This window comes from Phacochoerus africanus, chromosome 1 (genome assembly GCF_016906955.1).
Source record: "Phacochoerus africanus isolate WHEZ1 chromosome 1, ROS_Pafr_v1, whole genome shotgun sequence".
NCBI lineage: Eukaryota > Metazoa > Chordata > Mammalia > Artiodactyla > Suidae > Phacochoerus > Phacochoerus africanus.
The window spans coordinates 95235635-95252644 of NC_062544.1; the positions used below are offsets into that span (position 1 = coordinate 95235635).

The 17010-nt window shown below is 37.7% G+C and overlaps 2 protein-coding genes across 7 annotated transcripts in view; one reads left to right on the top strand and one right to left on the bottom strand.

Annotated features, from left to right (window-relative positions):
- Window positions 1-11839, bottom strand: part of AZI2 (5-azacytidine induced 2) — a 28053-nt gene extending 16214 nt beyond the window's left edge. Inside the window, exons 1-4 of one of the 5 annotated variants that reach the window (XR_007133370.1) lie at window positions 4153-4637; window positions 3459-3676; window positions 1610-1735; window positions 787-886 (exon numbers count right to left, since the gene is read on the bottom strand). Coding sequence is in view for 4 of the 5 variants with exons in the window: in XM_047769308.1 (XP_047625264.1) it covers window positions 787-886; window positions 1610-1735; window positions 3459-3676; window positions 4153-4237 (529 nt within the window). In the remaining variant the exon portion in view is untranslated. Of the gene's footprint in view, window positions 1-786; window positions 887-1609; window positions 1736-3458; window positions 3677-4152; window positions 4638-10961; window positions 11103-11703 lie in introns of those variants that run through there. The other 4 variants (XM_047769316.1, XM_047769312.1, XM_047769308.1 and 1 more) reach the window with 4 other exon arrangements.
- Window positions 11840-12315: 476 nt separating this feature from the next.
- Window positions 12316-17010, top strand: part of ZCWPW2 (zinc finger CW-type and PWWP domain containing 2) — a 139855-nt gene continuing 135160 nt past the window's right edge. The window contains exons 1-2 of one of the 2 annotated variants that reach the window (XM_047769343.1): window positions 12316-12371; window positions 14853-14929. In XM_047769343.1, coding sequence (XP_047625299.1) covers window positions 14860-14929 — 70 coding nt within the window. In that variant the 5' untranslated portion in view covers window positions 12316-12371; window positions 14853-14859. Of the gene's footprint in view, window positions 12372-14078; window positions 14930-17010 lie in introns of those variants that run through there. The other variant, XM_047769339.1, reaches the window with a different exon arrangement.

Sequence of the window (17010 nt, forward strand, 5' to 3'; positions counted from 1 at the left end):
TAAAAATATACAACACTAATCAAGCAAATGCTAAAATTATAGATAGATCAATAATCTATATGTGTCAAGGTTAAGGCAGTGATAAGAAGCAAAAGGAGTTAACTGAGGATCACCCAGCTAATCACTCCATCTAGTCAGTCCCTTTAGAAGAGTATAAAGTCCATCCATCAGGCCTAGAGTATAACCTCAAAACAATTTTATTCATAAACATTCCAATACATACACAATACAACTGGATACTGACTAACCCTTGACTCAGTTCCTTAACTCTCCATATATAAAGTGCCTGAATCAGCCACCGTAAGATCTCATTTCTACCTCCTATCAAAAGGTCTCTCAGAGGGAGGCCTGCTCTTGAGTTTGCCTCAGCAGAGTGAACATTTACAGGAACAGGCTAATACCCATAACCCCAGACCTAACTTTTTAGGACAGCATCTCACCTGCAAATTTTAATCTTCAGAAATTTAAAAAAAAAAAAAAAGCAATTGTAATTACTCCATGACACTCTAAGAGTAGACAAGAGGCTTTGAAAAAGATCTACTTTATCACAAACTAGCCCTGAATAAAAACCATCAAATTTTCTCTAGGAAAAGTGCAATTTACATCTAAGGAAAAGTTGAAAAGAGTTGAGATCTTGTAAAAGCATAACAGAGAAATTAAAATAAGCCTAAAATTTAAAAAAAGAAGGCCTCAGTATAAAGATATAAAAAACTGATTATGGATATAACACATGAATGAAAAATAGATTAATTGCATTAGAATACTTATAACAAATAAGTGGCCTACCCTGCTGAGTTTCCACCTCTGTCCTTAGCTGGAGGAGTTCTACTTCTTTAGATTGTAGCTGTTCATTCAATACTTTCAAAGATTCAGAGTTGTCTTTATTCTAGTTAAGTAGGGAAAATGCCAAATTACATTCAATAAAATCTATAGGTTGGTATTATATATTAATTTTCAGGCAAAGTTGTAAAAACCAATTTATTTCAGCCTTTTAAAAGCAAGGTGGGCAAATGAACTCAGATTTTCACTAATCTCTTTTTCTAACTTGACATATTTTTTTCACTTGCTTTTTTTAAAAACATAATGACAAACCCTACCAAGTCATGATTTTTCAAATAAGTTAGTGGGTTAGATGTACTTAAAACCTAAACATCATTACATACTGAGTATTTATTTTGTATAGAACTAACTTATAATTATTCCTATTAAAAGTTTCTGTTTTGGGGGATTCCCACTGTGGCACAGCATAAATGAATCTGACTAGTATCCATGAGGATGAGGGTTTGATCCCTGGCCTCACTCAGTAGGTTAAGGATCCAGCACTGCCATGAGCTGTGGTGTAGGTCACAGAAGCAGCTCAGATCCCGCGTTGCTGTGGCTGTGGTGTGGGCCAGCAGCTGTAGCTCTGATTAGACCCCTAGCTTGAGAACTTCCATATGCCTCAGGTGCAGCCCTAAAAAGAAAACAAATTCTGTTTTTGTTTTGAGCATGCATATTTTCAATTTTTCACTTACTGAACATAAATATCTCACATTTCTAATTTCACACCTCTTGAAGGAGAAAACTCATTTGCAATATACAGATAGCCATTCTTTTCAAACAAACTTACAATTTTATCCAATTTGCTCTTCAAATTATCTCTATCAATGCAAACCTCTCGATATGCATGATAGGCCTTATTTACTTGTTCTCGTCCCACAGAACTTGTTTCTTCATCCTTTCGAGCTCCTAAAAGCTAATGGTATAAAATTAGAAGAGAAAACTTAAGAGAATATTTCACATAAGAAAATAAATCAGTCTTCTGATGGCTCCACATATTACTCTAATTACCCTAATGCACGGGAATAAAGCCCGGACTACAATTAAGTGAACATTTCACCTCCACACAAACTTTACTAATTAAAAAAGCAAAAAGCACAGAAGAAATATTTTAAAAAGTCCTCTTTTATGATATTAATCAGTACTTTATACTTTGTAGTATTTATTTTATAATATATTAATCCATTATACCAAAACACACTATATCATTCTTTAATGGTGCTTACCTATTTTTTTCAAGCCAGCACACAAGTATTTAATCTCCATCATCAGAAAAGTATCAAGTTAATGTGTATCTGATATTTTAAGGGAATAGATGTTTTAGTTCAGTAAATCTTATATCATTTTAGATAGAAATTAATAGGATTGCTGGTCACAAAGGACAGAAATATTTCCAATGTTAATTATGCTAAATTGGATTTTTCTATTGGTTTTTAAAATAATCTTAACTACAAGCTCCAAAATGTTACCTTTTTTACTCTATTCCAGTATGTCACAAGTTTATTTAATAATCATTAAAAAAATCCATATGAATACAAATAAGTTGATTATTTTTACAACTAACTCCCCTTTTATTTCTTTTTTTTGTGTGTGTGTTTTTTGCCATTTCTTGGGCTGCTCCCATGGCATATGGAGGTTCCCAGGCTAGGGGTCGAATTGGAGCTGTAGCCGCCGGCCTACGCCAGAGCCACAGCAACGTGGGATCCGAGCTGTGTCTGCGACCTACACCACAGCTCATGGCAACACCGGACCCTTAACCCACTGAGCTAGGCCAGGGATAGAACCTGCCACCTCATGGTTCCTAGTTGGATTCGTTAACCACTAAGCCACGACAGGAACTCCTAACTCTCCTTTTCTTACTTCTTCAAAATGAATCTAATTCTACCAAGACCTATCCTCAATTTTTTTCAACTAGATCACTTCCTTCCCCTTTGTGGAAGCTGCTATTTGTAAATATGAATACAGTGAAGAGCTGAAGACCATAAACTATGATCTGAAAAACATGAACTAAGTTAAACCTTGAAACTTAAAAATAAATGGATGAGTGAGGAAGATTTCCCAGTACACAAGCCATCTAGGTCTGATTCATAATTGAACCAGCTACCTTGCTTATATACTCTATAACATTTAGGAGTGTCCAGTTTCTGCAGAAAGAGGTATAAACAGAAGACATCAGTTAAAAAGCATTCCTAATATGTGTGTTCAAGAACAAAAGAGAATTCTGAGGTAAAGATGTCAGTCCTCGTGAAATTTCAGTCCTGATGAAAACATTGCTAAATATATTGGAACAATGTTTCAGGAGCTTCTTCAACATTTAATTTCTTTTGTTGGTATATAATTTTTCTGCACAGATGTAAAATCTTGAATAAAATACATACAGCTATGAAGGTAAGGCAATCTAAAAAAAGGTAAAAACATCTGAAAATTAATCCCTTCATGTTGTTAAATCCTGTTTTCGAAACATTCACCAAGCATTATGATGTGAAATACAGTAGGCTAAGTAAAAGCCCAGGGTTTTGAGATTAGCAGTGAGTTATCCTTGGAAATTTGGTACACTTTTGGAAGAGAGGGCAGACAAATACAAAACATTTCAAACACTCTTAATTAAGTCATAAGACATAATGAAATAGGTAATTTACCTTTTCTTCCAAAAATCTTATTCTTTTTTTTAAGAAAGAGTTCTCTTTCTCTGAATCCTTAAGTCGTTTTTTGATGTCTTCATATGCAGTGACAAGAGCAAAATGTGAAGCAACAGATTCATCTGAATATATTGAGACTGGAGTCACTGTATCTCTCCTATGGGCTTTTTCATGATCCAGAATGCAGATATCATCTTCTATCAGTGCCTCCATGACAGCTATTTAAAAATAAAAACATAAAATACAAATGTCTCATTTTAAAAAATGAGCAGAAAAAAGAAAATATATTTAGAGTAATGTGAATATTAAGGCAGTGCTCAAAAACTGCTACTTAATTTTTTATTGAGGTACAGTTGATATATAAGTTTCAGGTATACAACATAGTGATTCCCAGTTTTCAAAGATTATATTCCACTTAAAGTTACAAAATACTGGCTATATTCCCTGTGCTGTAATGTATATCCTTGTACCTTATTTATTTTATACATAGTAGTTTGTACCTCTTAACCTCCTATCCCTATCCAGCCCCTCCTGCATCCCCTCTCCCCAATGGTAACCACTAATTTGTTCTCTATACCTATGAGTCTGTCTCTTTTTGTTAAATTCACTAGTTTTATTTTTTAGATTCCACATAAAAGTGATATCATACAGTATTTGTCTTTCACTCTCTGACTTATTTCACTAAGCATAATACCTTCCAAATCCATGTGTTGTGACAAATGGCAAAATGTCATTCTATTTATGGCCGAATAGTATTCCACTGTATATATGCACCACATCTTCTTTATTCATACATCTGCTGATGAACATTTAGGTTGCCTCCATATCTTGGCTATTGTAAATAATGCTATGAACACTGTGAGGCATGTACTTTTCTGAATTTGAGTTTCACTTTTTTTGGAAACTGAGGAGTGGACTTGCTGGGGCATTCTAAAGGTAATTCCACTTCTAGTTTTTTGAGAAACTCGTATACTGTTTTCCACAATGGCTGCAAAATTTAATTGCACAGAGTTTCCCTTTTCTTCATATCCTTGCAAACGTTATTTGTGTTCTTTTTGATGACAGCCATTCCAACAGATGTGAGATGATATCTTATTGTAGCTTGAATTTAAATATCCCTAATGATTACTGATATTGAGCATCTTTTCATGTGTATATTAGCCATCTGTATGACTTCTTTGAAAAATGTCTACTCAGGTCGTCTACCCATTTTTAATTTTTTGTTGTTGTTGTTTTTTTGTTTGTTTTTGATGTTGAGTTCTATAAGCTGTTCATATATTTTGGATACTAACCCCTTACTGGTTATATCTGCAAATATTTTCTTCCATTCAGTAGGTTTTCTTTTCTTTTTGTGGGTGGTTTCCTTTTTAATTAGGTACCATCGGTTTATTTTTGCTTTTGTTTCCTTTGCTTTAAGAGACAAATCCAAAAATATCCTGCTACAATTTATGTCAAAGAGTGTTCTGCTGTTTTCTTCTAGGAGTTTTATACTACTTGGACTTACATTTAGGTCTTTGAGTTTATGTCTATATGTGGTATTACAGAATGTCCTAATTTGATGTGCAGTGAGACTCAGCACAAAGCAATTACTCCTCAGAAGCCTAGGCTAGACCTACCTACCAGTCTTGGAGGGTCTCCTGGGGAGGTGGGGGTCAGCTATGGCACACTGTCGGGGCTGGACACTGTAGGTGGAGGCCCCAGGAAATAATTATCAGTATGAGCTACCCTAGAGGTCATGATTTTGGCACCAAGACCAGCCCCTACCCACAGCCTACAAATTCTAGTGTTGGGATACCTCAGGCCAAACAACCAAGAGGGTAGAAACACAGCCCCACCCATCAGCAGACAGGCTCCCTAAAGTCATCCTAGGTACACAGCTGCCTAAACACACTTCTTGATACGGCCTTGCCTAACAGAGGGACAAGACCCAGCTTTACCCACCAGTGAGCAGGCACCAGTCCCTCCCACAGGAAGCCTGCACAAGCCCTGGATCAATTTCATGCACCAGGAAGCAAACAACAGAAGCAAAAGGGGTTACAACCCTGCAGCCTGCAAAAAGGAGACTATAGGCACAGCGACAGCAGAGAAATATGTTTCAGATGAAGGAGTAAGACAAAACCCCAGAAGAACTAAGTGAAATAGAGATAGGCAATTTACCTGAAAAATAATTCAGAGTAATGATAGTAAAAGATGATACATGCTCTTGGGAAAAAAGCAGAGTCACAGAATGAGAAATTATAAGAAATGTTTAACAGGAATTCCCATTGTAGCTTAGCAATTTAAGAACCTGACAAAGTGTTTGAGAGGATGTGGGTTCGATCCCTGGCCTCACTCAGAGGGTTAAGGATCGGGTGTTGCCACAAGCTGCAATCATAGGCTGCAGATGTGGCTCAGAGCTGGTGTTACTGTGGCCAGAAGCTGCAGCTCCAATTCTACCTCTAGCCCAGGACCTTCCATATGCCATAGGTACAACTCTAAAAAGAAAAATAAATATTTAACAAACAGCTACAAGATTCAAAGAATAAAGATTAACAATAACTAAAATGAAAAATATACTAGAAAGAAATAATAGCAGAATACATGAGACAGAAGAACAAATAAGTGAGATGGAAGCCAGATTAGTGGAAATCACTGCAGTGAAATAAAATAAAAACAAGAATTAAAAGAAATAAGAAGTCTCAAAGAGCTCTGAGACAACATTAAATGCACCAACATTTGCATTACAGGGGTCCCTGAAGGAGAAAAGAGAGAGAGAGAACAGCCAGAAAAATATCTGAAGAGATAATAGCTGAAAACTTCTCTAATATAGGAAAGGAAACATTCACACAAGTCCAGGAAGCACAGAGTCCCATACAAGATAAATCCAAGGAAGAACACACTGAGACACATTAGTAACCAAATTGACAAAAATTAAAGACAGAGAAAAAATAATAAAAGCAACAAGGGAAATGCAACAAATAACAGACAAGGGAATCCCCATAAGGTTATAAGCTGATTTTTCAGCAGAAACTCAGTACAACAGAAGGGAGTGGTACAATATATTTAAAGTGATGAAAAGAAAAAAGAAAACCTATAACCAAAATACCTACCCAGCAAGGCTCTTGTTCAGATTTGACAAAGAAGCCAAAAGCTTACAAAGAAGCAAAAGCTAAGAAAATTCAGCACTACCAAGGTGGCTTTACAACAAAAGCTAAAGGAATTTCTCTAGGTGGAAAAGAAAAGATTCCAACTCTAAAAAGGAAACTTATGAAGGGAAAAATCTCACTAGTAAAGGAAAACAAATAGTACAGGTAGGAAATCATTCACACAGAAGTATGTCAAAACCAGCAATTGTGTAAGAGGAGCACAAATGCAGGATACTGAAATGGATTTGAAATTAAGATAATGGAAACTTAAAACAATCACATATAGAAGTTCCTGTTGCGACTCAATGGGTTAAGAACCCAACATTGTGTCTGTGAAAATGCAGGTTCAATTCCTGACCTCATTCAATGGGATAAGGATCCAGCATTGCAGCATGCTATGGAATATATCACAGATGCAGTTTGGATCCAGTATTGATGTGGCTATGGTAAAGGCCTGCAGCTGCAGTTCTGATTCAGTCCCAAGCCCAGCAGTTTCCATATGCTGCAGGTACAACCATAAAAAAATAAAATAAAATTTTTAAAAATTTTAAGAAACAATCACACATATACCTACACAACTGCCTCTCTCCCTAGTCTATATATGTATATACAAATGTGCATATATGTATATATACAGATATATATATATAGAGACTGCCCATCAAAGCCTAACAGTAACTGCAAACCAAAAATCTACAATAGATACATAAAAAAGAAAAAGCAACCCAAACACAATACTAAAGATAATCACAAAACCACAAGAGAACAAAAGGGGAAAAAAAAAAGACCTACAAGAACAAATCCAAAACAATTAACTAAATGGCAATAAGAACATACATAGCAATAATGACCTTAAATGTAAACGGATTAAATGCTCCAACTAAAACACAAAGACTGGCTAAATGGATACAAAACCAAGATGCTGTCTACAAGAGACCCACTTCAGATCTAGGGATACATACAGAATGAAAGTGAGCCTATGGAAAAAGGTATCCCATGCAAATGGATATCGAAAGAAAGCTGGAATAGCAGTATTCATACCAGAGGAAAAAAAGACTTTAGATTTAACAATTGCAAATATATATGCACTCAACACAAGAGCATCTCAATATATAAAGCAAATGGTAGGAACCACAAAAGGAGAAGTTGACAGTAAGACAATAATAGTGGGGGACTTTATCACCTCACTTACATAAATGGACAGATCACCCAGACATAAAATCAATAAGGAAGCATGAGCCTTAAATTACACATTAGACCAGATGGACTTTATACTTACATAACATTAGCAGAATACACATTCTTCTCAAGTATACATGGAACATTCTCCAAGAGAGATTACACATGCCGGGCCATGAATCAAATTTCAGTAAACTTAAGAAAACTGAAATCATATCAAGCATCTTTTCCAACTACAAATCTGAGACTAGAAATCAACTACAAGAAAAAAAACTGCAAAAAAACACTAAACAATATGCTACTAAACAAATGGCTCACTGAAGAAATCAAAGAAGAAATTTAAAAAATCTAGAGACAAAGGAGAACACAATGATCCAAAAAGTATGGGACACAGCAAAAGCGGTTCTAAGAGGGAAGTTTAGAGTGATACAATCTTACCTCGGGAAACAAGAGAAATCTCAAATAAACAACTTAACCTTACACCTTAAGCAACAAGGGAAAGAAGAAAAAACAAAACCCAGAGTTAGTAGAAGGAAAGAAATCACAAATATCAAAACAGAAATAAACGAGATAGAGGCAAAGAAAATAAGATCAATCAAACTAAAAGCTGGTTCTTTGAAAAAAAAAAAAAAATCAAGAAAATTGATAAACTTTTGGCCAGACTCATCAAGAAAAAAAAAGGCTCAAATCAATAAAATCAGAAGTGAAAAAGGAGAAGTTACAACTCATACCACAGAAATAAAAAGGATCATAAAATACACTGCTAAATGGACAAATTCTTAGAAAGATACAACCTTTCAAGACTGAACCAGAAAGAAATAGAAAACATGAAAAGACCAGCCACAAATATTGAAATGTAACATGATTAAAAACTTCCAACAATCAAAAGTCCAGGAGTAAATGGGTTCACAAGTGAATTCTACCAAACATTTAGAAAAGAGTTAATGCATATCCTTCTGAAACTCTTCTAAAAAACTGCAGAGGAAGGAACATTCTGAAGCTTATTCTATAAGGCCACCTTTACCTTGAAACCAAAACCAGACAAAGATACCACTAAAAAGGGGGGAAAAAAGGCCAATATTACTGATGAACATATAAGCAAAAATCCTCAACAAAATGCTAGCAAACCAAATCCAACATTTTAAAAAAGGATCATACACCATGATCAAGTGGGATTTATCCCAGAAATGCAAGGAATTTTTCAATACATGCAAGTCAATCAGTGTGATACACCACATGAACAAACTGAAGAATAAAACCCATATGGTCACCTCGATAGATGTAGAAAAAACTTTTGACAAAATTCAACACGCATTTATGATAAACGCTCCAGAAAGCGGGCACACAAGGGACCTACTTCAACATAAAAAAGGCCATATATGACAAACCCATAGCTAACATCATTCTAATGGTGAAAAGTTGAAAGAATTTCCTCTAAAATGAGAGGCCCACTCACACCACTTTTCTTTATGTTCACTCTTACTGCTTTTATTTAACATAGCTTTGCAAGTACTAACCATGGCAGTTAAAGAAAAAAAATAAAAGGAATCCAAATTTTTTTTTTATTTTAAAATTTTATGGCCATACCTGTGGCATATGCAAGTTCCCAGGACAGGGAATGAATCTGAGCCACAGCTGCCACCTACTCCACAGCTGCAGCAATGCAGGACACTTTAACCCTCTGTGCCTCATCAGGGATCAAAACCAAACCTCTACAGTGACCTGAGCCACTGCAGTGGGATTTTTAACCCACTGCACGACAATGGGAACTGCAAGGAATCCAAATTGAAAAAGAAGTAAAACTGTCACTGTTTGCAGATTACATGATAAATAGAAATTCCTAAAGATTACACAGAAATTCCTAAAGATGCTACCAGAAAATACTAGAGCTTATCATGAATTTGGTAAAGCAGTAGGACAAAATTAATACAGAGAAATCTGTTGCATTGCTATAATACAGAAAGAGAAATTAAGGAAACAATCCCATTTACCATCCCATCAAAAAGAATAAAATATCTACGTATAATCCTAGCTAATGAGGCAAAAGGCCTGTATTTCACAAACTATGAGACACTGATGAAAGAAATCAAATACGACACAAACAGATGGAAAGATACACCATGCTCTTGGACTGGAAGAATCAATAATGCCAAAATGACTATACTACCCAATGCAATCTACAGATTAATGCAATTCCTATCAAATAACCAATGGCATTCTTCACAGACATAAGAGCAAAAATTTTTGAATTTGTATGGAAATACAAAAATACCTCAAAGAGCCAAAGCACTCCTGGCGGAGGGGGGGGGGGAGGGAGTGGAATCATACCCAATATATAATTCAGTTAGCGCCCCAAGATGTACTCAGTATCAGATACACACTATGAAAAATCCCACTTTCATTTTTACAATCTTCACTGAGTTATCTTACTGTCTTGTTATCACTTTGTATGGCCAAGAAATCATAACACTCTTTCTGGGTTAGCATAGGTATGAAGAGCCATTACTTCTTTTCATTCCTTTTGTATAGTAATACATCTCAATGCAATTGGGCATCTTTACACAATGTTACTACTACTAGCATTAATTATTCTGTAACAGTGATAAAACAACTAGACTTTAATCCAGAATATACATACCAAAAGGAAATAAAAAAAAGTTACATGGGTTTTATCCTACTTCAAGGACGATAAAGTACTTCAACACATCATTTTATTTAATAATCATGACAATGTTCTGTGTTGGTATATCAGGCAGCGCGTTTTTACTATTAGGGAAACTATCTCACTTATTCTTCACAATTATTCATTAAATCTATGTAAAATCTACAAAGTGAGTAAGAAGTTCCACACATCACAGAGCAATTAAAACAGTGAGAACCAATCATGAAAAAAACGGCTAGCTGACTCTAGAGTCAGGGAACTCTTGGAAACTATGCTCTGCTGTTTTGGAGAGGAAGCATTCCAATTTTAGAGATAAAGAACAGGAAGAGATTTGATCTCTTATTCAGTGTCAAGTGAATAAGTGGAAAATTCAGCACTCAGATTCTGAGTTAATGTTCTGACTTAATCCAGCGCATTTCCCATTTCACTACAACGTCTCTTTAATATTAAAACCTTACATTTGTTTACAACTTCTCATTTTACAAGATGGCATTAAAATTTAACAATCCTTTGAAGGATGCACCATTCCTAACTTACAGGCAATGTAAGGAGTGATCACAACAGGTGAGTAAATGAGATATGGCAAGTTTAGACAAGAAGAATTTAAATTATGCCTTGAGATCTTGCTCAATCCAATTTACAATTTCAAAAGTAAAAAAGCAAGCGTCTTCTATGTTTAAGAGGCTTGGGTCAATTTCAATCCTGGTATGTCACTGTCCTTGATCATCTCAGCAAATCTCCAATACATCCTGGAGCCATGTTTTCATCTGTGTTACAGTTATTGCATTTTCTCTCACATTCCAATATTTGAGTTCCTTGTTTGTAGGGAGGAAGGACTCCTCCTCCCCGGCACGGAGTAGCCACTCAACAAATGATCGAAACCATAGGGAATACATCGGTTAGATAACGGAAAAACAACTACCTGCTGTGAACCCTCGATAATGTACAAGGTGGGTGATTACATTACCCAAGGCAGTACCGTCCTAGACACACTTCCCTCTTTCGTTTCCGATTTAAATGGAGTCCCAATGAATGAAGTAAAACTGAAGGCAGCCCAGTACACCAGAGTCCGGAAGGAAAATAAGTACTAGGTAGAACTGAAGACCAAGTGGGGCCTGGCACGGCTCCAGCGCGAGGTGAAGGGGTAGGGGATGCCAGGAGGGCCGCTCCCTAGCCAAAGGTCTGCGAGAAAATGACGTATCTCTTCGGACCGGAATCGGCCTCGGAGATGGTCCCGTCTCTGCCAGTACCCCAGGCCCAGCCAAAGCCAGTCACTCACCGCGAGGCCGGGCTCCTTGGGGCCGCCCCTAGGGCCGCCGAGTTACGATTCCCCAGTGTTTGGAAATGGATCGAAAACAAACCGGGTCGCCAGGGGTCACCGCGGGCTTCCGGTTTCCTCGAAGACACCGCCGCTTCCCCAGCGAAGGCAGCCGCTCCGGGGATGCCGCGGAAGGACTCCCATTTCTCTTGCCTCAGCAGCGCCAACGTCGGAAGTTCTGGAAGGACAGCTAGGCGAGGCCGAGGGCCCAGCGGCCACCAGAGAAGGCCCGTTACCCAGCAACACGCACGCGCGCGGGGCTCCGGCCCGCCGGAGCAGGCCAGTCAGAGCCCGCACCCGGCAGGGCCGCGAAGGGGGAGCGCCGCTGGACAGCTGAACAGAAGGACGATTGGCTCACGGCCGGAAGAAGGGGTTCCCGTGGTCCGCACCTAGGCGCCGGGGACGCTAGAGCAAACCGGAAGTCAGGCCCGAGGGAGTGGGGCGACAATCTGCGAAGCCCGTACGGGGGGTTGCGGGTGGGGTGAGGAGGGAGAAGGTGGGCGTTGCGTACTTGTCCCGTAAGCCTCCGCGGCGGGGAGGGGCCGCAGCGTACTATGCTTCCCGTGAGCCTCCGCGGTGGGACGGGCGGGGCCGCGGCGACGCGAGAGGCGGGAGCAGAGGCGGAGTGGGTAAGACGTCAACCGCCTGGGTGGCGGTTGGACCGGTGTCTTTCTTCAGTGGTGTCTTTTTTTACTGGCGTCCGCTTGGGGGTTCCCAAGTGTTGTGGCGCGTGTTGGCTCCTCTTGGTTGCGCTCATGCAGGTTCCCAGCGCCTTGGAGGAGGAACTGGGGAACCCATGACGCTGAGCGCTTGCTGAGGGGTGGTAAACGCCTGCCTCTGTTTTTTGGGGGGATGGGGTAGTTGTAACTCTAGGCCCCGTAGTTATTTAGCACACCTCTGTTTCTGAAAAAGTGAAATCTGCTGACCTGAGGGCAGAGCTTTGGGATCTGAAAGTTCAACCCGGCTGAACCAGTTTCTCCCACCCTTGGTTGTTTCTAGAAGGTGGGCCATCCCGAGTTGTGGAGTCAGGAGGTGAATTCGTTGTTGTCCGTTGTCCTCCTTGGGAGTCGCAGCAGCCGGGTGGAACCCATTAAACTCTGGGCATGTTTCTGGTTAAGAGGATAACCGAGAAAACGCTCATTATAGGGCATTTATCCTTACCAACTGCCGATTAGCAATCAGGTCGCCTCCTCTCCACCCCTTTAGTAATACTTGTAAACTGAGGGTTTAAATAGCGTTGGAGTCGGTATTTGGAAGCGTGTTTTTAATTCATCAGCTCATCAAAGATGGATTTGGCTATAGGGTTTACTTTAACATAGATTTCTCTTATTGTTAAGCCTCTCTTTTTGCTTTAGATTTAAGTGAAAATTCACAGTTGTTATGAGCAATGATTATAACTTAAAGTTAACTTGACATTTAAAAAATGTTTTATTAGAGGAGTTCCCGTAGTGGCTCAGTGGTTAGCGAATCCGACCAGAAACCATGAGGTTACAGATCCGATCCCTGGCCTTGCTCAGTGGGTTAAGGATCCGGTGTTGCCATGAGCTGTGGTGTAGGTTGCAGACACGGGTCGGATCCCGCGTTGCTGTGGTTCTGGCGTAGGCAGGCGGCTGCAGGTCCAATTGGACCCCTATCCTGGGAACCTCCATATGCCGCGGGAAATGGCAAAAAAGACAAAAAAAAAAAAAGAAAAAATCTTTAAAAATGTTTTATTAGATCCCTGACCTTGCTCAGTCGGTTAAGGAAAAGGCGTTTTCGGCAGCTACAGCTCAGATTTGACCCCCAGCCTGGGAAATTCTATATGCTGTGGGTGCAGCCCGACAAAAAGTTTTAAAAATCTGTAATAAAGGAATCATTTAGAAAGATCTGTTAACTCCAGTTTATCAGGCTGGACCTAAGAGCAGGCTTTTTAATAATTTTTACAAAAATCATCCCTTTTCTGTTGCCTGGGTAATGAGCTTTACAAAGGAAAACCAAACCACCAAGTCGTGTGTTTTAGCTAGTAGTTGTTGAAGAATGTTAGAAAAATTGGTTAGGCACCCCAAACTATCAAAAGTATAGTAATCTGGTTTCTGATTTGTGTATCTTGAAGTTTTTCTGTTGCTTCATCATTTACAATTTAGAATAATTCGAGACTTGTTAAAAAGAAAGGAAGCTGATTTTGTCTTTTCTGAGTAAATAAGATGACTTAGCTAAGTATTTTAGTTTATCTGATGAGTCTATTTTTAATATACACACCTCCCTATTATAATTATGGAAAAAGTGTTTTTGTTTTTGTTTAGAATGCATACGGCTATCAGTTTAGTCAAGGGAAACATCTTTTTTTTTTTTTTTTTGCATGGGTGGGTGTGTGTGTGGAAGGGGTAGGGGGAGAGTGGTACCCCCTGCTAGACTGTATCAAAATATAATCCAAGTATTCATTAAATTAAGCTGGACATGGTCACTTTCTATCCATTTATGGATCTGCTTTAATTAACTTTAGGAAAGACATTATTAAAGAAAACCTGGCACAGTTTAGTTATAAGCATATATTATAAGTTTTATTACAATATTGCTGCCAAGAAAAAGACCTCTGATAAGTCAAGTAAAAGACACAGTCTTGGGGCATTTTACAGGAAAAGAAAATGATTAGATAATCATCATTAAACTAGATAACAGAAAAGAGAATTTAGGGATCATTGGATTCTTAACTAATAGCAGCTTAGTTGAGTGGATGGTTTCCCAGAGTATGTCCTAATTCCATTAAAGTTTATTGGAAGCTTGCTTAGGTATCCCCCAACCCCTACCCCAGGAATCTTCAGTTCATCCCAGGAGGGAGTTGTGAGTTACAGTCATCCAAAAAAAAAAAAAAATTTATACCAGGCCAGGTTTAGGACAATGTTTTTCATTATTACATCTTCTGTAAGTATAAATGCAGTCTGAAATTTTAAAAACAATTCACACCTTTAAAATATATGTACTTGTTACAAAATGGCCATTTTGGAGTGAGTGCAACACTCTTGACACAAGGCACTTTTTTAGGATGTCCTGTTTACAAGCTGTGGTAAACAAATGATGGATATCACAAGAGATCTTTTTCCCCACCTTTTCCCACCTCCTCCAATCACCAGGGTCCTGATGTTTGCTGTCAAGAGCTGCTGGCAAAGAACAGAGTTGAGGACTGGCTGCACTTTCCTTTTTCACTGGGGTAGGTTGGACTTCAAAACAATATCTAAGCAAAGAATGAAGGCCCTGGCACAATTCCTAACTGGCTCAGTCTGCTTCTCTTATTTTTAGGCCATCTGAATTTTTAAGACTGCTTCAAATCTTATTTTTGTTTAATCAGTATGTTAAAACAATGAAAAAGGGTTTTAAATGGGAGCTATGTATTTCAAAGCTGTGACAAATATATACTGTTAGAGGAAAGGAAATGTACCTTTTGAGGGACATTTGTAAAGTGAATTTTGGGTTAGAGATTTAAATTGTATATTAATTTGATTTGATTAAAATCATACATTCCTAGGCATCATGTTTTCCGTGTCTGCCCTGTGTTCTGTGAGCACTGTGTAGGTGTGGCTCTTACGTGTCACAGAACAGAAGATGTTAAAACCTTTAAGCTGAAATAGCAGGGTCCTTTCTTTTTTTTTTTTTTTTTCCTTTTTACAGGCACACCTGTGGCATATTTTGTTCTTAGGCTAGGGGTAGAATTGGAGAATGCTGCTGCTGGCCAGTGCCACAGCTACAGCAACAGGATCTGAGCTGTGTCTGTGAGCTACATTGTAGCTTGCGGCAATGCCAGGTCCTTAACCCACTGAGTGAGGCCAGGGATCAAACCCACATCCTCACATAGTTGGTAATATGTTTCTTATTTGATCAGTAGCACTCTTATAATTTAATAACACAATCCTGAGGACAAGTTTTAAAATATTCTCAAGAGTTTTAAAATATACTTTCAATGTAGAAAAATGTGATATATTGACCAATTTAAAGTATTTTCAAGCACTAAAATATGTTTGAATAAACTTATGTGGGGGAAGTGAGATAAAAATATGAATTCAAGGAGAAAAGGAATATCAGTGTCCTAACTATGGAAGGAGATTTTGTTCATGTGCTTTTCAAGTGGATGGATTGATAGTAGATAGCAAATCTTTATGACTTTTACATTCCATTTATAAAAGAGTTATATACTACTATCTCTAGAAGCTAGCCTTGTCTGGTACATACAGTTTGCGCTTTATAATAACTTTTTGATTTGAAATGCTTTGCAGTCAGTAGGAATTAGCTTTTGACAGCTTTCACTTTTTAAAAAATAAACATGAGTGACATAATTGTATGCATGGTAAGTAAATGCAGTAACTTTCTTTTGGAAACATATGTAGGTGAAAAAAAATTTAGTAGTCTTAGCCTTTGATGTGAGGAGTAAGGAGAATATCAGACGAGCTAACAGGAGAATAGCAGCAGAGAAATCAGGATGTGGTTGGTAGATTGTATAGAGAAGGAAAAAAGATCCAGTAAGGGGAATCCTGAACTACTTATTAAATGAAGGAAGAGTAACCCTTCTCTAAGGCTTGATACTCTTAACTGTTTGAGGTATGAGTTCATTAATTTATTCAATACTTTAATATTTATTCAGCAACTACCATGTGTCATTATTTTAGGCACTGAGTTAAAACAGGGAAAATAGCTTTTAAATGTATGAGGTAAAATGTATCACAGAGAAATCAATAAATAAGACCTATGTGAAATTTAGTGTGACAGATTCCTTCCCATTAATTTTTTCATGACAGTTTGTATATGTGTCCAAAAAGAAAATAAACTTTATTCCCCTGTTTAAAATGGGAAGAGAGGGAGAAATAATTGTTTTAAAACTTTGACATATGCACTATAAAAACCAAGAATATAAAGTCAGCTTTTCAGAGGAAAGATATTTTATAAAGCTGCCAAATAAACAGCAATGAAAGAATGACATTAAACTTAAGATCTATAGAAAGAAATTAAACTAGATTTTTCAAATAGATTATGTAGCAAAAGAGAGGGAAAAATTTTAAAACCACTGCACAACTCACATGATATAAAAATGAAATCATTGATTTTATAATAGTTACAAAAATAAAGATAAAATTTCCTAGTGTAAATTTTTCAATTGTCTATGAATAGTCAATTGATACTTAAAAGTCCAAAGATAAAAAGATGTGTTTTTTAAAAAATTCACTGGTATTTTATTAATTATGTTCTCCTGACAATCGTTTTATATAATTGCCTTTTGGCTTTACTAACCACCCCTCCCTC